The 15,763-nt window shown below is 43.6% G+C and overlaps 1 protein-coding gene across 1 annotated transcript in view; it reads left to right on the top strand.

Annotated features, from left to right (window-relative positions):
* The window catches only part of ZNF804A (zinc finger protein 804A), a 254,087-nt gene that overhangs the window by 183,779 nt on the left and 54,545 nt on the right, over positions 1-15,763 (top strand). Inside the window, exon 2 of the mRNA XM_044445186.1 lies at positions 8,583-8,726. Coding sequence (XP_044301121.1) covers positions 8,583-8,726 — 144 coding nt within the window. The remainder of the gene's footprint in view (positions 1-8,582; positions 8,727-15,763) is intronic.

The raw sequence follows: 15,763 nt of genomic DNA, 5'->3' as shown, positions 1-15,763 counted from the left end.
AGAAGAATAAAAGACTAATAAATATATAATACATAAATCACCTGTACTTGATGAGAGCTGAAAGCCCTTCGTAAATTGACAGAATTTTTTAAACATGCAGCAATTTTTCTTGCCTGAGGCACATTTATTTGGGGTCAGAAACGACCCCAAATATGTCCAATGATTTTTTTTTGGTGACAAGCATTCTACTGCTGAGCTGTGGTCTCTGCCACCCATTGCTTATGCTAGAGGAGTGCTAAAAATAGCTAGTGTTCACTGAGGGATGTTCAGAATGTTCTTGAGAAACATCAATGACCTTATCAAAATATGTTTGGCTTCTCTCAAAGTACCACAGATTTTACATCTGAAGAGACTCCCCCATCCCCCACCTTCCTAATTAATTGGTACTGTCATTAGCTCTACTGACTAAGGAATTTGGGAGTTGTAGTCCCAAGCTGTTTATCCCTCACTTAGGACATTGAATCATAAAGTGCTTTTATGATTTATACTTTTAACTTTTATAGAAGCCTAAGTCAGTCCCCCAATGAAGGAGTAGGGGCATACAGAGACTGTAAAATCAATTCTATTTGTTTCATTGATTGTGAGGTGCCTTTTGTTTGGTTGTTCTCTAATTGGTAGAATTATATTTCATACAAATGCATCTTTACATATTTGCACAAATTTGTCTATGTGCAAATTCACTCCTGAAAATATGTAAATCCTTCCAAAATGCACATATCCCTGAAAAATCTGTATTTTAGCACTTTAGCTTATAGGGCTAAATATAGTGCATCTTTACTCAGGTTTTAAAAGTTATTATCATTATTCCTATTTTTCTACAATCACGTGTGCATAAAATTCTGTAGATTAATACAATGGGTTACAAATCCTACAAATCCACACACCTTGAGAAAAGTTGGTTCCTGTGAAATCCATGTTTCAGATTCTTAAACTTATTTGAGTTGCTTGCAGACTCTTCTGTCAGTAGGTCTCCAAAACATTGAAGCCACACAAAAACAAATAGCCACTCTGTGATTTCATGCCAATTTTGTGTTTTAACATTTTCGGTGTCTTCCTATTGTTAGCTGGGTTCTGTAGGAAAAGGTTGTAATTGTCTGGAACTGGAGATAAAAAGGTGACTTGACAGGTGCATGGAATTAAATGGAATTGAATTCTATTGATCACTAGGCTGCAATCTACCTGGGAGTGAGCCCTATTAAACTCAGGTATGGCCCAAGACATTTTGCTGCCTGATGGAGGTCTTCAAGTCTTCTGCCCGCCATCCCACACACAGAAGCCAACAGGAGTCGGGCAGTTGAATCTTAGCAATGAGACATCATCCTCCACTAAGCCTGGGGGCAGCAGGATGGGTGTAGCACAAGCTGTATCCTCCAAGAATGACTCGGAAGGAAAAGTTCCGGGTCTGCCATCACTGCCTGTCCCCACCAATTTTACTTGTGGCAATTGTCTCACACTGCTTAATGATTGAGCCTGCCCTGATGCATGCATTTGCCCTCGCAGCATGTCTTCGTAAGCTAGGATGCCAAATGAACGCTCAGGAAGATGTCCATACGAATCCTCTAAATTACCTACTAGGCCTGACTGCAAGAGTCAGTTCATATCCACACCACTCAGCAGCCTGAAGTCCGAGTTCAGAGGTTCCCCATCTGCACCTACCTTTTTGAGAATGGCACTGTTAGTATCAATCAGTGTTCTCTTTGCTCTGAAAGAATTAGCTTGCTAGAATCCTCAGGTAATTTAATAAACGCATTTAATTAGGATATCGATACACATTGCCTCAAGTGTGTTGATGGGATCAAGCTTAATAAACAATTCAGTGGATCATGATAATTAATTTGAGTGTCATTACATTATTCAAAGCCATAAGTATTAAAAAGAAGAAGAAAGGCTCCTGCCACCAATAACAGATGTTTTAAATTTATTTTTTGTGGGATACCCCCATTCCAAAAACACTCCTCCAGCCAACGCAACATCCATTGCAATATCAGTAGTAAATTTCTGCACCAGGGCTTGAGTTGACTCCCTCTCGGGCATGTGTTCAGAAGGTATTGAGATGTCCATCACCATCTAATGATGGCACACCAGGACCAGCTAAACCACATGGCCATTGCCATGATCTGCACGTATCCCACACAGATAACTTCACCCCCATCCTCACATATTTGCAGCATCTTCTTGTTCCACTGTGTAATGGAATTAAGGATGGGCCTAGGTTCACTCACGGACAGAACAAGTTTTGAATCAGATGCCCCCATCCCCACACTAAAAAGAGTTGGCCATAGGGAGCTACCTTATTTTATTTATTTATTTTCAATTTCAATTTTCAATTTATATCCTGCCTTTTTCCTACAAAGGGCTCAAGGCAGCTTACATGATCTCTCCTCCTCCATCTTATCCCCACAACAACAACCTGTGAGGTAGGCTGGGCTGAGAGTCTGTGACTGGCCCAAAGTCACCCAGTGGGCTCCATGGCCGAGTCAGACTACTGGTTTCTCTAGCTCAGTATAGCTGACACTGACTGGCACTGGCTTTCCAGGCTTTTGGGCAGGGGACATTCCCAGCCCTAGATGGAGATGGCATTGGTTGGACCTGTGACCTTCTGCATGCAAAACATGTCCTCTTCCACTAGGTTGTCAACCTTCCCTTGGCAGGACAAATCTCAAGATTACCTTCCCCAACCTTGCCTTCCAGACAAATTTGGACTGCAGCACCCAGAATTCCCAGTCAATGGCCCTGTTGGATGGGAATTCTGGGAGTTGTGGTCCAAATGCCTCTGAAGGCCACCAGGTTGGGGAAGGCTGCTCAAGACCATCAGCTGGAACACAGACATGAGACATCGTTGGCTCAGTGCTGGGAAATAACAGCACCCATCCTCATACTGCAACGTGTCAAGGGCGGGGTGGGGGGAATTAAGAGCAAGGAGATGCCAGGAGACGGAGGCAAAAGATGTGGGGCAGGGGCGATCAGGTGCTTGCAGCTGAGAGCCCTCAGTGAAACCATTGAAATCAGTAGCCAATGCTGTCTTTGGAGGACCACTGCACAAACAGATCATGGAAGGAGGGGCAGGTCTGTGTTGTCATTCCAAGACATTCCTTCTCTGTCTCCTTGCCCTCCCCATCACAATCCATTAGCTACCATCATTGGAGCAGCCCTTGAAGACTGCTCAGAAGCTGAAGCTTATGCAAAATGGAGCAGCCACATTGCCGAAACAGGCAAGAAGGCCTGAAAACACAACACCAGTTCTGGCCCATTTGCATCAGCTGCCCATTTGCTTCTGAGCCCAACTGAATTTGCTGCGTTTAACCTGTAAATCCATACTTGGCTTGGAGCTGCAATACTCTCCCCACACATTATGACCCACATCTACTGTCTTTCTTCCACACGCCAACTCCAAAGGATGATTGGAGGGCTGGGGGAGGAGCTTCTCAGTGGTGGCCCCTAAACCTTAGAAGAATCATTCCACTTTGCCATCCTTTCAGCCCCAGGATGACAGTCCTCTATGCAGAGACATTTCAAGATGTCAAAAGTTATCAGAGGCATCAATGGGAGGACCTATATCTGGCATTTTCAACAGGTCTATTTTGTTGACTGTTAACTTAAAAATAACTTCAAGTGTTATGGGAAATGTTTATGGTTTTTTAACTGGTTCTCTCCAGGCATGGTTGCAAGCTGCCCAAAGAGTTTCAGCTATGGGGTGGCATAGGAGTTCAATGCATAAACATCAGCATACTTTCCCCTGCACTGCAGTGCATTTATTTCCCTTAAGTGCATTTTGATTCCCATGGTCTTCCTTCAAGGGGAGGGGAGGGCAGGGCATGGCTGTCCTTTTCCCTTTTCATCCTGACAAGGAATGTGTGAGGCGGGTTAGCTGACCCGAGGACGCAGGAAGCGATATGGCAGAGTGAGGCACTGACCCTGACAGTTCCGGGCCTTCCCCAGTGCAACCTGAAGGACAGTCATTGGAGGACATATGTCCTTGATTCAATCCAGCAATATGTGAGAAATTTACTTTATCGGGGATTTTTGAAACAGATTGACCCCATTCATACTTCTTGGACCAGGACACAATTTACAGTTGAAATGCATACATTTCTGAGTTTGCCATGTATCCTTTGCTTTCAGCAAAATCTACACATTTAAACATGCAAGGAAAATGGAAACATTTCCAAAAGGTAGGCAAAAACATTTTAGATATTGGATCCATGTATTAAGCATTAGATGAGCACAAAATACACCTATGGATGCCTACATTAATTTTATTAATTTTATTTTATTATTTAAAGTTTTTATAGGCCGTCCCCTTGCTACATAGCCTCGGGACGGCTCACAGACATAAATAAATAAGACCATAACAATTACAATTAAAACCTGGAAACACACTGGCTGCACAATTAAAATATATAAATATTAAATATTATTAAAAATTGTTTGAATAAAAAGGTCTTGGCCCGGCACTGAAAAACAAATAACGACGGCGCCAGGTGGACCTCTCTGGGGAGCGCATTCCACAGATGGGGCGCCAACACAGAGGGGCGGGAGGGCAAATATGGCCACAGGCATTCCTTAAGGTGTCTGGGTCCCAAGCTGTTAAGGGCTTTATAAGTGATTACCAACACCTTGAATTGAGCCCGGACTTCAATGGGAAGCCAGTGAAGCTGGTAGAGGATTGGGGTTATATGAGAATAATGCCCAGTCCTCGCCAGCAACCTGGCTGCTCTATTTTGCACCATCTGAAGTATCCAGACTGTCTTCAAGGGCAGCCCCACGTAGAGCGTGTTACAGAAATCCAACCTGGAAGTAACCAATGCATGCATCACTGTCGCTAGGCAGTCGTCCTCCACGTAGGGACGCAGCTGATGGATTAGCCGAAGCTGATGGAAAGCGCTCCTCGCCACCGCCGACACTTGAGCTTCCAAAGTCAGCTCCGGGTTGAGGAGCACTCCCAAGCTGCGGACCCTGTCCTTTAGAGGGAGTGCAACCCCATTCAGGACAAGATCCAAGAACCATTCATGTGTGCATTACAAAAAATGCATATGAATGTCCAGGTTCATGTGTTTTTGGAAACTGGAATGAGTTTAGAATGGGCAAAAATGATGAGCTGGGCAGAAAAATCTAGTCAAGGAAGGATTTTCAAAATGGCCCCTTTCCCATGGAACGTTACCCCTTTATTATGGTTAGAAGAGTGCACCAGGGTAGGGTTAGCGTTGGAAAAATGAGGTGTTATTGCATGGTTTCGATAGTTGGAATGAGTTTAGAATGGGCAATAATGCTGATCTCAGCAGAAAAATCTACTCAAAGAAGGCTTTTTCAAAATCGCCCTCTTTTCCCTCGAGCTTTACCCCTATATTAGGGTCAGGTGTGTGCACCAGGGTAGTGGTAGGGTTAGATAAACGAGGTGTCCTGCCATGGTTTCAATTGTTGAAATGTGTTTAGAATGGGCAGAAAAGATGGGCTGTGAAAGAATAATTACTGAACGAAGGCTTTTTCAAAATCGCCCCCTTTTCCATGGAACTTTCCCTCTATATTAGGGTTAGGGTTTTGCACCAGGGTAGGGTTAGGGTTAGAAAAACGAGGTGTTCTGGCATGGTTTTGATGGTTAGAATATGTTTAGAATGGGCAGTAATGATGAACTGTATGGAAAAGGCTACTCTAGGAAGGCTTTTTCAAAATTGTCCCCTTTTCCATGGAACTTTACTCGTATATTAGGGTTAGGGGAGTGCACCAGGGTGGGGTTAGGGTTAGAAAATGGAAGTGTCCTGGCATGGTTTTGATTGTTGGAATGAATTTAGAATGGGAAGAAATGATGAGCAGTATGGAAAAAGCCACTCAAGGCATCGGCTTTTTCAAAATCACCCCCTTTTCCCTGGAACTCTACCCCTATATTAGGGTTAGGGGAGTGCACCAGGGCGGCATTGGGGTTTGATAAACGAGGTGTCCTGGCATGGTTTTGATGGTTGGAATGAGTTTAGAATGGGCAGAAATGATGAGCTGTGCAGGAAGAGCTACTCAAGGAAGGCTTTTTCAAAATCCCCCTTTTTCCTTGAACTTTACCCCTATATTTGTGTTAGGGATTTGCACCAGGGTAAAGTTAGGGTTAGTAAAACTATGTGTTCTGGCATGATTTTGCTGGTCTGAATGTGTTTAGAATAGGCAGAAATGATGAGCTGTGCAGAAAAATCTACTCAAGGAAGGCTTTTTCAAAATTGCCCTCTTTTCTATGGAACTTTCAACCTATATCACGGCTAGGGGAGTGCACCTGGTTAGGGTTAGGCCAATGGTGGTGCACCTTTGGTATGTGTGCCACAGAGGATAAGCAGAGCCCTCTCTGTCATCACACAAGCCAATTTGACCGTGCATCATCCCTGCTGCCGAGCATCGGATAATAGTGCACATAGGGGCCATGTGCACGCTCGGAAATGAGTAGCGGCACCAGGCAATGATGTCACGAAGATCAACCAGAATGGTATTGGGGCCTGGTAAACAAGTCCTATGAAGAAAGAGCTGGGCATGTCATGTGGAGATGGGTCATGACCTGTTCTTCCCTGCAGAGGAGAGTGGGATGGGGTAAATCTCAAGGAACCAGACTTCAGTTTGGTTGTCAGCAAGCTCTTCCCGTTGGTTAGAACCCCCAGGATATGGAATGGGCTTCCAAGGGAGGTGGTTGAGACCCCATCAGTGAGGGTGTTCAAGTAGAGATTGGGCAGCCACATGTTGGGGATTAAATGATTGAAGCCAGCTGGAGCTGGGGGTCACACTATATGGCCCAGGAGGCCCTTTCTGACTCGCTGTGATTCTATGTTTTTCTGTTTCGTCTTGATGATATAAGATGAATGGGAAACATGGTAGTGGCGTTCAACACATTTTATCATGCAGAAGAGGGGAGCAGGCATGTGCTCTCTTAATCCCAAGCACAGGACTAGAACCAACAGGTAGAAATTGCAGAGGTCAAGCAAGCAGATTCCAGCTTCACATGAGGAGCAGTTTCTTAACACGGAGAGCTGTTCAGAAGCGGAGCAGGCTGCTTCGGGAGGCGGTGGGTCCTCTTTTGCTTCAGCAGAGGCCATCTGGCAGTGCAGAGCCTGCACTGAGCAGGGGGTGGAAACAGGCGCTCTGTGATTATACGATTCTGTTGTTCTTGCTACTTGCTGTCATCTCTGACTAGCCCATACATGATGCGAGCTCTGCTTATGGGCGTATGGGTCTGGGGTGCAGTAGCAGGAAGCCAAGGAGATGCACATGACCCAGGCAACAGGAGTCAAGGCAGTACAAGCGCAGAGTCCAATAACAAGTCCAGAGCCAGAGTCCCAAACAGTCCAAGGAACAAACTGAAAGCAGGTCATAAACCAAGGCAAAGTCAAGTCCAATAGACAATGGTGCAGTCACACATGCAGGGGGCCAAGAACTGGCACACCAACACAATGAGGAACAGGCAAGGTGAGGCGAGGCTTTAGCTACAGGACACAGAAGACCAGTGGTGCCGAGGCAGCTCCCACAAGGAGGAGCCTGCTCCTAAATAAATAGCCCTCCCCCCAGGGCTCCCAGGTGGTGCTCATGAAGGCCCTGGAAGCTGCAGCAGAGTCTGGGACTAAAGGTGCAACTGCTGTGACCATTAGTCTGGTGTTCACCCAGCAGACAGAGTCTCGGAGCTGCCCTGATCCTGACAATGGGTTGTCACTGAATTGTTGCTGAATCCTAGGCTGTCATTACGGTTTAACTATGGGTTGTTCATCGGTTTGTTTTTGGGTTGTGAATTGTGAGTTGTTCATGGTTTACTGCCCACAGAAACCATAGGGCAGGGTTTGCAAGTAATGACAACCACGATGCAATGGCAGCCCATGATTCAATGGCAGCCCATATGTGAGCCAGGCCAGAGTCTTACGATGATGCCGCAGAGGAAGGTTTGCAAGCATTCATACTGGACGCTGCTTGGGTGATGTGACAGTTTCAGGTTTCAGTGCCCCTAAGACCACTGGGAAATATGTATATGTACATGTGTCAGCACTGACACATGCAACCCAAACACCATACATATGCGATAGCAATGTTTGTTATTCTCAAAACAAATATTTATTCAATCGTGGTCACAGTCATCTTCCAACATGTTTATTTTCCCTCGTATTCAAGCAGTAATTGTTCACTGAGAACAGCCCTGTAACCAAATTAGATGGCTGCTTTAATCTCCATCTGTGTTTCAGCAAACACATTTGCTGAAATGTATTATTCACTGAAGGTTTTGACCACTGATGTGTGCGCATGGTATCCCCACCCCAACTCCCAGAAATTAACATTAACAGAGCCTTAAGCAAGATAAATATTCATTCTATTTATTTACTTTTCTGCAAGATTAAAAACATGTTTTCTTGGCCTTGTGTCTTCCAAAAGCCCTCAAGGTAGTTGTCAATTGGAGTGAAAATTGGAGTGTGCAAAAATGTTGTGCTTCTCTGCTGATAATGCAAACGTGTGTAGGCTTTTAGTTATGGCACTGTAAATGTTGACAAATTTGATTTAATTACGGAGCACAAAAAGTCTTCTACTTTGTAGTGTCACAGTATCAACTAAGAACTGTTGCCTCTTTTCTGCAGGATTATGCTGAAAAGGAGAATACAATAGCCAAGGCTCTGGAAGACCTGAAAGCAAATTTCTATTGTGAACTGTGTGACAAACAATATTACAAACATCAAGAGTTCGACAATCACATCAACTCCTATGACCACGCTCATAAACAGGTAAGTGTTCCACGTGGCTCTTTCCATGGCCACCAATCAGATGTAAACCGCAGGATTCTTGTCAGACAGGGCTGTCCGCCACCTTGCATCTGAGACTTGGGTGAAAATTACAGGCGACTTGAAACACACATGTACCTGTTTGATGAAGAATTTACAACTTTCAGTGCAAACCTCAAAACTCATAGACATGCAGAGTGTTCATAAATCCATCACCTCTCTCTTTCTTCCTCAGTATTTATCTATCTAAATAGCTTCATGATTAATTAACCTCTTTCTTACTGATTATTGGTGGATTAATTTCACATAAATCTGCCCTGCAATCATGATCTGTATCAGGGAACCTCCTTTGGGGATCCCCGCCTTCTGTTTACAGGTGAGTGCCTACCTAAACATGTGGTGGCACCTAACCGTGATAGCTGAGTGGCTCTCTAGCCCAGGTGTAGCTGCAGCCTACATTGCTACCTTGAGACAGCAGACAAAATCATTCTTGTTCTCTTAAATGTAGGTGCCACCTAATTTGCCATTAAGGATATTTATTCCCTGCTTGAACTGTGTTGCTTTTTTGTTGGTTCCAGTTTTATTTTACCAATTTCATCCTGTTTGCATTATTTTTGCATTATTTATAATGCAGTAATGGGTTAATCTACTGATCAAAGCATGCAGGCCAGAAGAGGAGTAATTGTGTTCTCGCAGCATCAGGAGATCTGATTGCTTCTCCGTGGCATCCTTGAGTATGCCATTGCCTGGATTTACAAACTTGCCTGGTTTATAACTATCTGCTGCCTTGATGGTCCCAAAATAATAAAGCATAAGACTGTAATCCTAAATGCATTTACTTGGGAGAAAGTCCCATTGAACTTCATAGGATTTATTTATTGGTATATATGTTTTCACAACTTCTCTCAAAATGCAGCTAGGAAGCTCAGGCTAATGAAATGACTGAGAGGAAGAAGAGGAGGGTTGGATTGCATTAGTGAAATCCAAAAGTTAAAGAATGAGATCAGCCAAGTGGTTGGTGAGAACCAGATGACATCTGGTCTGAGGTGAAGCACTGTAGAAGAAGTAGGATCATTTGGGAAGGGTTCACCACACCAGTGGTTCATCATCAAGCCAAACAAGCAGGCCAATTAAGTAATGTCCAGCATTTCTGCCACCTAGCTCAGAGGCAGCATGAACCTTCCTTAGAGTAGAGCCAGCCCCTTTTGGAAGATGAGGAGAGGGATTCAGTTTGGAATCCATTCCTGTCATGAAAAAAAGCTAACTCTACCAATCAGAGTGATCACTACTTTGATAGATGCTACTTGTTAAAGACTTCATTATTATTTATTCTGTATTGCTAGGTGAGCCTACTTCAACAAAGGGCTATATTTTAGTTGGTTTTTGCCTTGATCTGCTGCAAAGGGGAGATGACACAGAAAATGATTAAGGCATTCTCTTTTAGAGAACCCTATGTTACATGGTGACATAACTCTTAATGTAGAAAGGAAGGTTATCTGAGCTCAGCTAATACATGCACCAACATTGTTCCCAATAACATTAGCTGGCGATCCTAGGGTCACCCACTGTTGTCTGGGAATCACAGGATTTTTTGGAGTCCGAACACCAAGGTCCTTAACCTCATTGCTTGGACTCTGAAGGCCAAGCCCCTGCCCTGCCCTTTGCAGCTGGTGAGGAAAGAGCTGTGCCAGCTTCCTCCTACTGGGTTTTCAGCTGGGCCTCAGAGAGGAAAAAGGGGTGGGGGAGGAGAAGCTGGACCTATAAAGAGCAATCCTATGCATGTGTTCTCTGAAATAAGCCCTATTAAATGCCATGGGACTTACACCCATTTAAATGGGCACATGACTGCTGACTTACTAGGAAATTATTTCTATTACACTCTGTGGGACTTACTTCTCTAAGTATATTTGAACAGTAACAATAAGCATATTTAAGCATTTAAATATATTTAAGTCTGTACTTATTTAAGTAAGTATATTTAAACAGTAAATGTAGACAGGAATAAAGTTGTAAACTGTGAGGTCGACCATCTGCTGAACCAAACATTGATCATTGTATGCTTTCAATTGAAAATTGGGAATGATAACAAATGAACTTCTGAAATTAGGAGCTTCTGAAATTAAGGGACATACCGTGGGTTCTGGAAGTTCTCAAAAGTTCAGGGAGCAGTGCTTATCATTCAGTGGCAACACTCAGACTTGCTTTTCTTTTTCCTCCGATGGTGGAAAGGGCAGGCCCCTTGGCAGCTGTTCTTTTCTGTCCCAGAATATTCTGGGAATAAAGTTCCAAGGGGCATTGTGGGAACATGGCAGCTGCTTGTGGGAAACACTACCTCGACACAGCATGCCATTTTCTAGCACGTTCTTAGTTGTGGTGGGTGCAAAATGGCATCCATGAGGAAGTGGCGGCTGTGAGGAGCAAAGGTGCTGTCCCCCAAAATTGAACTCTAAAGCAATAAATAAAAGAAGGAAGGGAGGTAAGGAAGCTGTGCTAAGTGCTCTAGCATGAAAATTTTGGGAACTTTTGCGTATGTACCCCTGTAAACATGAAATCCACAAAATACTCTTCCATGCCAACACTGGCTTGCTACAAAGCAATGATAATAATGGCTCTGTTAAGTAAATTTTTATAGCTCAGTCAAACCTTCTTTCAAGCTAATATTTCACTATTCTGTTTTTTTTTACTCTCTCCAGTTTGTTTTTCTTCTAGAGCATTTCACAGGGCCAAATGCTACATTCTTGCTGACAGAAGTAAATTCTAATATGTTAGCATTGCATAAATTAGCCTTCCAGTCTTTAAGTGGTTTATGGTTATGATTCACAGAGAAGCATAAAGAATTGAACATCTTGTGGAAGGCAGGCAAACAAAATACTGGAAGGAGGAGGAATTACTATACTTTATTTTACCTCTTGGCACCCTCTATAAATATTTGGCTAAAGGGAATAAATAGGGAGAAACTCAGAGGCTTGGATAGAAACAAAGCCAAACTGTGAGAACGAAAGGAGAAGCAGTCTTTCGTTAACTTGGGCACAAGTGCTATTCCTTGCCATGCAACACTGCAATTTATCCGAGATGGTATGATGGTATAAGAAGTACGGTGAGTTAGGAAGAGACAGGACGTGGCTTATAAACTAGTGGATGGTGCAAACTGGCTCTTCAGAGCCATTGTATGCCAAAGGAAGAGCTACTCTGGATGTGAGACCACAAGAGGATTTCTGGGCATAGAGATGCAGCTGCAAACAGAAACAACCTCGGCCGTCTTCAGAGTGACAAGAAAGTAGAGAGGTCATATTTGACTGGACACCCCTGTCCATTGGAGAGACACCTGTCCAAGTGAAGGGGTCTAAGTGATTGTCTTTTGGCTTAACTTGGTGCTCAAGGGGTCTTGAAAGGAAATCCAGTGGAAACAGTTGCCAATTTCCCCCCAAAACATGGCTGATGGGCCCCATTCAGCTTGGTGGGTCACACATTGCGAAGATCTGACTTGTTTCATGGTGATTTTTCTTAATAACAGCAACACTTTAATTCTGCTTTCTCCCTGCTGCTGATATTGAATTGCAAGAAAGATGGGCAAGCAATATTTCGTTCTACTTGTGTCCTTTAAAATACTGGGTGTTCAGCACCTTGGTAAAAGTAGGACACCTTCCATAGCTGTTTTAACATAAAGTGCATGTCACAAGAATCCACTACTGTGACAGTTTTGGACATCCTGCCTGCCCCCGCATCGTTTTTCCAAGTATCAAAGGGACAAGTGGTTTACCTTTCTTTCCTAACTCATCTTGTTTACGTATTCTGTGTCCTGTAAGACTTGAACTGTAGTTATTGGACTGGGATGGGAGAAACTTTGATGGGTGTCCATTGTAACGTAGGATCTCTCCATTCATACTCGTGGAACTGACTGTGGACTCAAAGGCAGATATCCATGCAGTTCTGAGTTTGTAATGCATTTCATAAATCACAAAACACATTTAACCAAAAGTGCACTTTTGCAAAAGCACATGAAAAAAAATGCATACTTCTGTAAAAGGTACACAAACATATTTTTGTTTATTTATTTACTTATTAGATTTATATCCTGACTTTTTCTTACAAAGAACGCAAAGTGGCTTACATCATTCTCCTCCTGCTGCTCTCAGTCTTATCCCCACAACAACAACCCTGTAAGGTAGGTTGGTCTGAGAGTCTGTGACCAGCCCCAAGTCACCCAACTGGCTCCATGGCTGAGTGGGATTAGACCCCAGATCTAGTTTCATTGATTTTATTCCATTTTGTACTTCCCCCTAGCTGAAGTTCTCGGAGCGATTCACACTCATTCATAAAAACATAAACCATAATATGAAGACATACAGTACAAAGATTCCAATATATGAAATTTAAAAGCAATTCATACTATAAGCGTATACCAAAAAAAAAAAAAAATCAAGGGAGCTGCACCAGTATATCAAGCCCTTGTATGCTGACAGATGGTTAAGGGGCATTGAGTGCATTTATGGGTGCATCTGTAGGAAAACATGTACTTTGCACAAATGTGCACACAAAAATGCATGCAAATTGCTTTTGTATAAAATTAGAAAAAGCTTGCATGGTATTGGAAAAGAATACATTTGGTAATGCAAAAATGAGAACCTCAACAGCACAAAGTTTGAGAGATTTGCCCATTCCTGTTCTTGGAAGCATCTTCTTTGCCACCCGTCAATGAATCTGAGATTTCTTGAACAACTTCCCAGTGTGTCCTTCTTCCTTGATTTTGTTCTTATTTGGTCACTGCAAATGAAGGCATTTGAGATGCAGCTGGACAACCATCAGAGAGGGGTAGTTTATCTTGGAGTCCTGCATTGGGTTGGTTGGACCTCATGGCTTTAGAGGCCCCTTCCAACTCTACGAATCAATGAGTCTAGGATTCCTCTGCCCTGGCCTATTCATCCATTCCCGCTTTACAATATATTTTTTTTATCTGGGCTGCGATGCATTTGCATTGTTTGTATATGTTTAACTGAGTTGCTCGATTCCCACTGAGTTATTGTACATTAGATTTGTGTTTATTTTGTAAGTTGCCTTCAGAACACGGCTAGAGAGTTGCATATGCAGCTTTTTAATTACTACAAATAAAATAAATCCTGGTCTAATTTGAAAGAAAGGGGCTCCACACCTCTGCCTCTGGGGGATAGGTTGCAAATCAGAAGTTTCTGGAAGTTTTTGGTACCAGCTTTCCCTGGTTATCTTGACCTGAGTCTTTATCAGTTAATTGGACACACTCTGCAATCTCTCCTCATAGACAGCATCTCATTATGCCAGGCAATTAGCTGCCACAATTAGTTGGGAAAGGCTGCCCCATCTTTATGGAGGAATAATTTCCTTTCATGAGATGACTCTTTCTAGCTTCCTTGTGCTGGAAATGTTTGAAGGCGAGGCGTGGGCCTCTCTAAGCAGGCCGAGATGGTCTTTGCGCTCTGGCCGCTCACACGAGGCTCCTTGGGCGCTCCTCACACACAGCTGGCTGTCCTCTGAAACTCAGTCTTCTTTCCTTTGCTGCACAAGACCACGGCAGTGAAAAAACAGCTCCCTACCTATCACGAAAAAAGTTATGGGGGTTAATGACGCTGCCGATGCCGTATCGAGAAGGATTTCCCCTGCTTTCAGGACCATATGCTATTTTTTATATACTGTTTTTTCTCTCGTCTTTTGGCACTCACCTTTACTCTGCGCATCACAAACTTTTAGGGGAGGAGTCACCAACCCTTTTGGGTGGGAGTGTGCATTTGAAATTGTGGAAGAGGCTCATGGGTATCCTTACAAAACCACCACCATCAGTATCTTCATCATCATCATCATCATCATCATCATCATCATCATCTCCTCTATACTGCCCAATAGGAAAAGCTCTCTGGGTGGTTCATAAAAACAGTACAATAAAGTGGCATGAAATCCCCCAAAGTTAAAAACAATATTCAAAACAGCTAACCTGGCTGGCTTGGAAGCCATGCATATTCATAAACTGGCTGCCACAGTGGACATGAGAGGATGCAAACCCCTCGTTTCTCGGTGAGAGCAAAAGAAAAGGCCCTCGCCGAAGAACCAAAGCATGTGACAGACTCCAAGAGATGGATGCCAGGAGATGAAATGGTTCTTAAATTGGTTTTCCAGCATACTATCCTAGGTTTTTTCCTCTTAAGATTTATTTATTTACAACATTTATATGCTGCCTATCTTGCCATGGCATCTCTAGGTGGCTAAGAATCAAACAATTAAAAAACCATTAGGAAAACACTAAAATGACAGCTATACATTAATAAATATAAAATCCAATATATAAATTACATCATTTTGAAATACAAATGGAGGTGAAGTGGCATCTAACAAATTTTGATTTTTTTTTATGGTAGGTCTTTGCATGCTGCCAAAAGGAATATTAGGAAGGCTTCAGGTGAATCTCCTTGGGGAGATTTGAGGGGTTCCAGATGTGGGGAGCAGCAGTGGAAAAAGCCCTCTTTCGAGCAGCCATCCCTCTTACTTCCCTAAGGGATGGATCATGCAGGAGGCTAAATTTGGGAGGGAAGGGAACTTGGTGAACCAAGAGGGGTGTCTGCAAACCAACTGTGGCTCATGGGCACCATGGTGGAGAACGCTGCCATATAGGAATCCTGTAGAAACGAAGCGGTAGGTTTGATGCAGATGCCTCAGCCCTCTCTCCCGCATTTCCAGCCTCTCTAATGCAAATGCTAGACAATTGCTGAAAGGGCAGACTGTGGCTGTAGGGAAGGTGTCACCCCCCCCACCCCCACCCCCCGCCCAGGACAGAATGATCTTAATAGTAATCATAGATAGTCTTTATGCAAAAATGCATTACAACCCTGGGGGTAATTTGGTGTGTCTGTCCAGTCGGGGGGGGGGATCCCTCCCGCCCCCTCACACCACAACCTGCCCCATGGAGAAGGAACCCCAAACTTCTGCCGAGCAATTCAGAGGAACTGGAGGAGGCAGGAGCTGTGCTTCAGCCAGGCCAGTCGTGTGCCTGAATCTGGATCCAACCCATTATCTTT

Source organism: Varanus komodoensis, unplaced genomic scaffold (genome assembly GCF_004798865.1).
Source record: "Varanus komodoensis strain SLA01 unplaced genomic scaffold, ASM479886v1 scaffold47, whole genome shotgun sequence".
Classification (NCBI taxonomy): domain Eukaryota; kingdom Metazoa; phylum Chordata; class Lepidosauria; order Squamata; family Varanidae; genus Varanus; species Varanus komodoensis.
The sequence above is the reverse complement of the archived record's forward strand: the minus strand, read 5'-3'. Positions and strand labels throughout refer to the sequence as shown.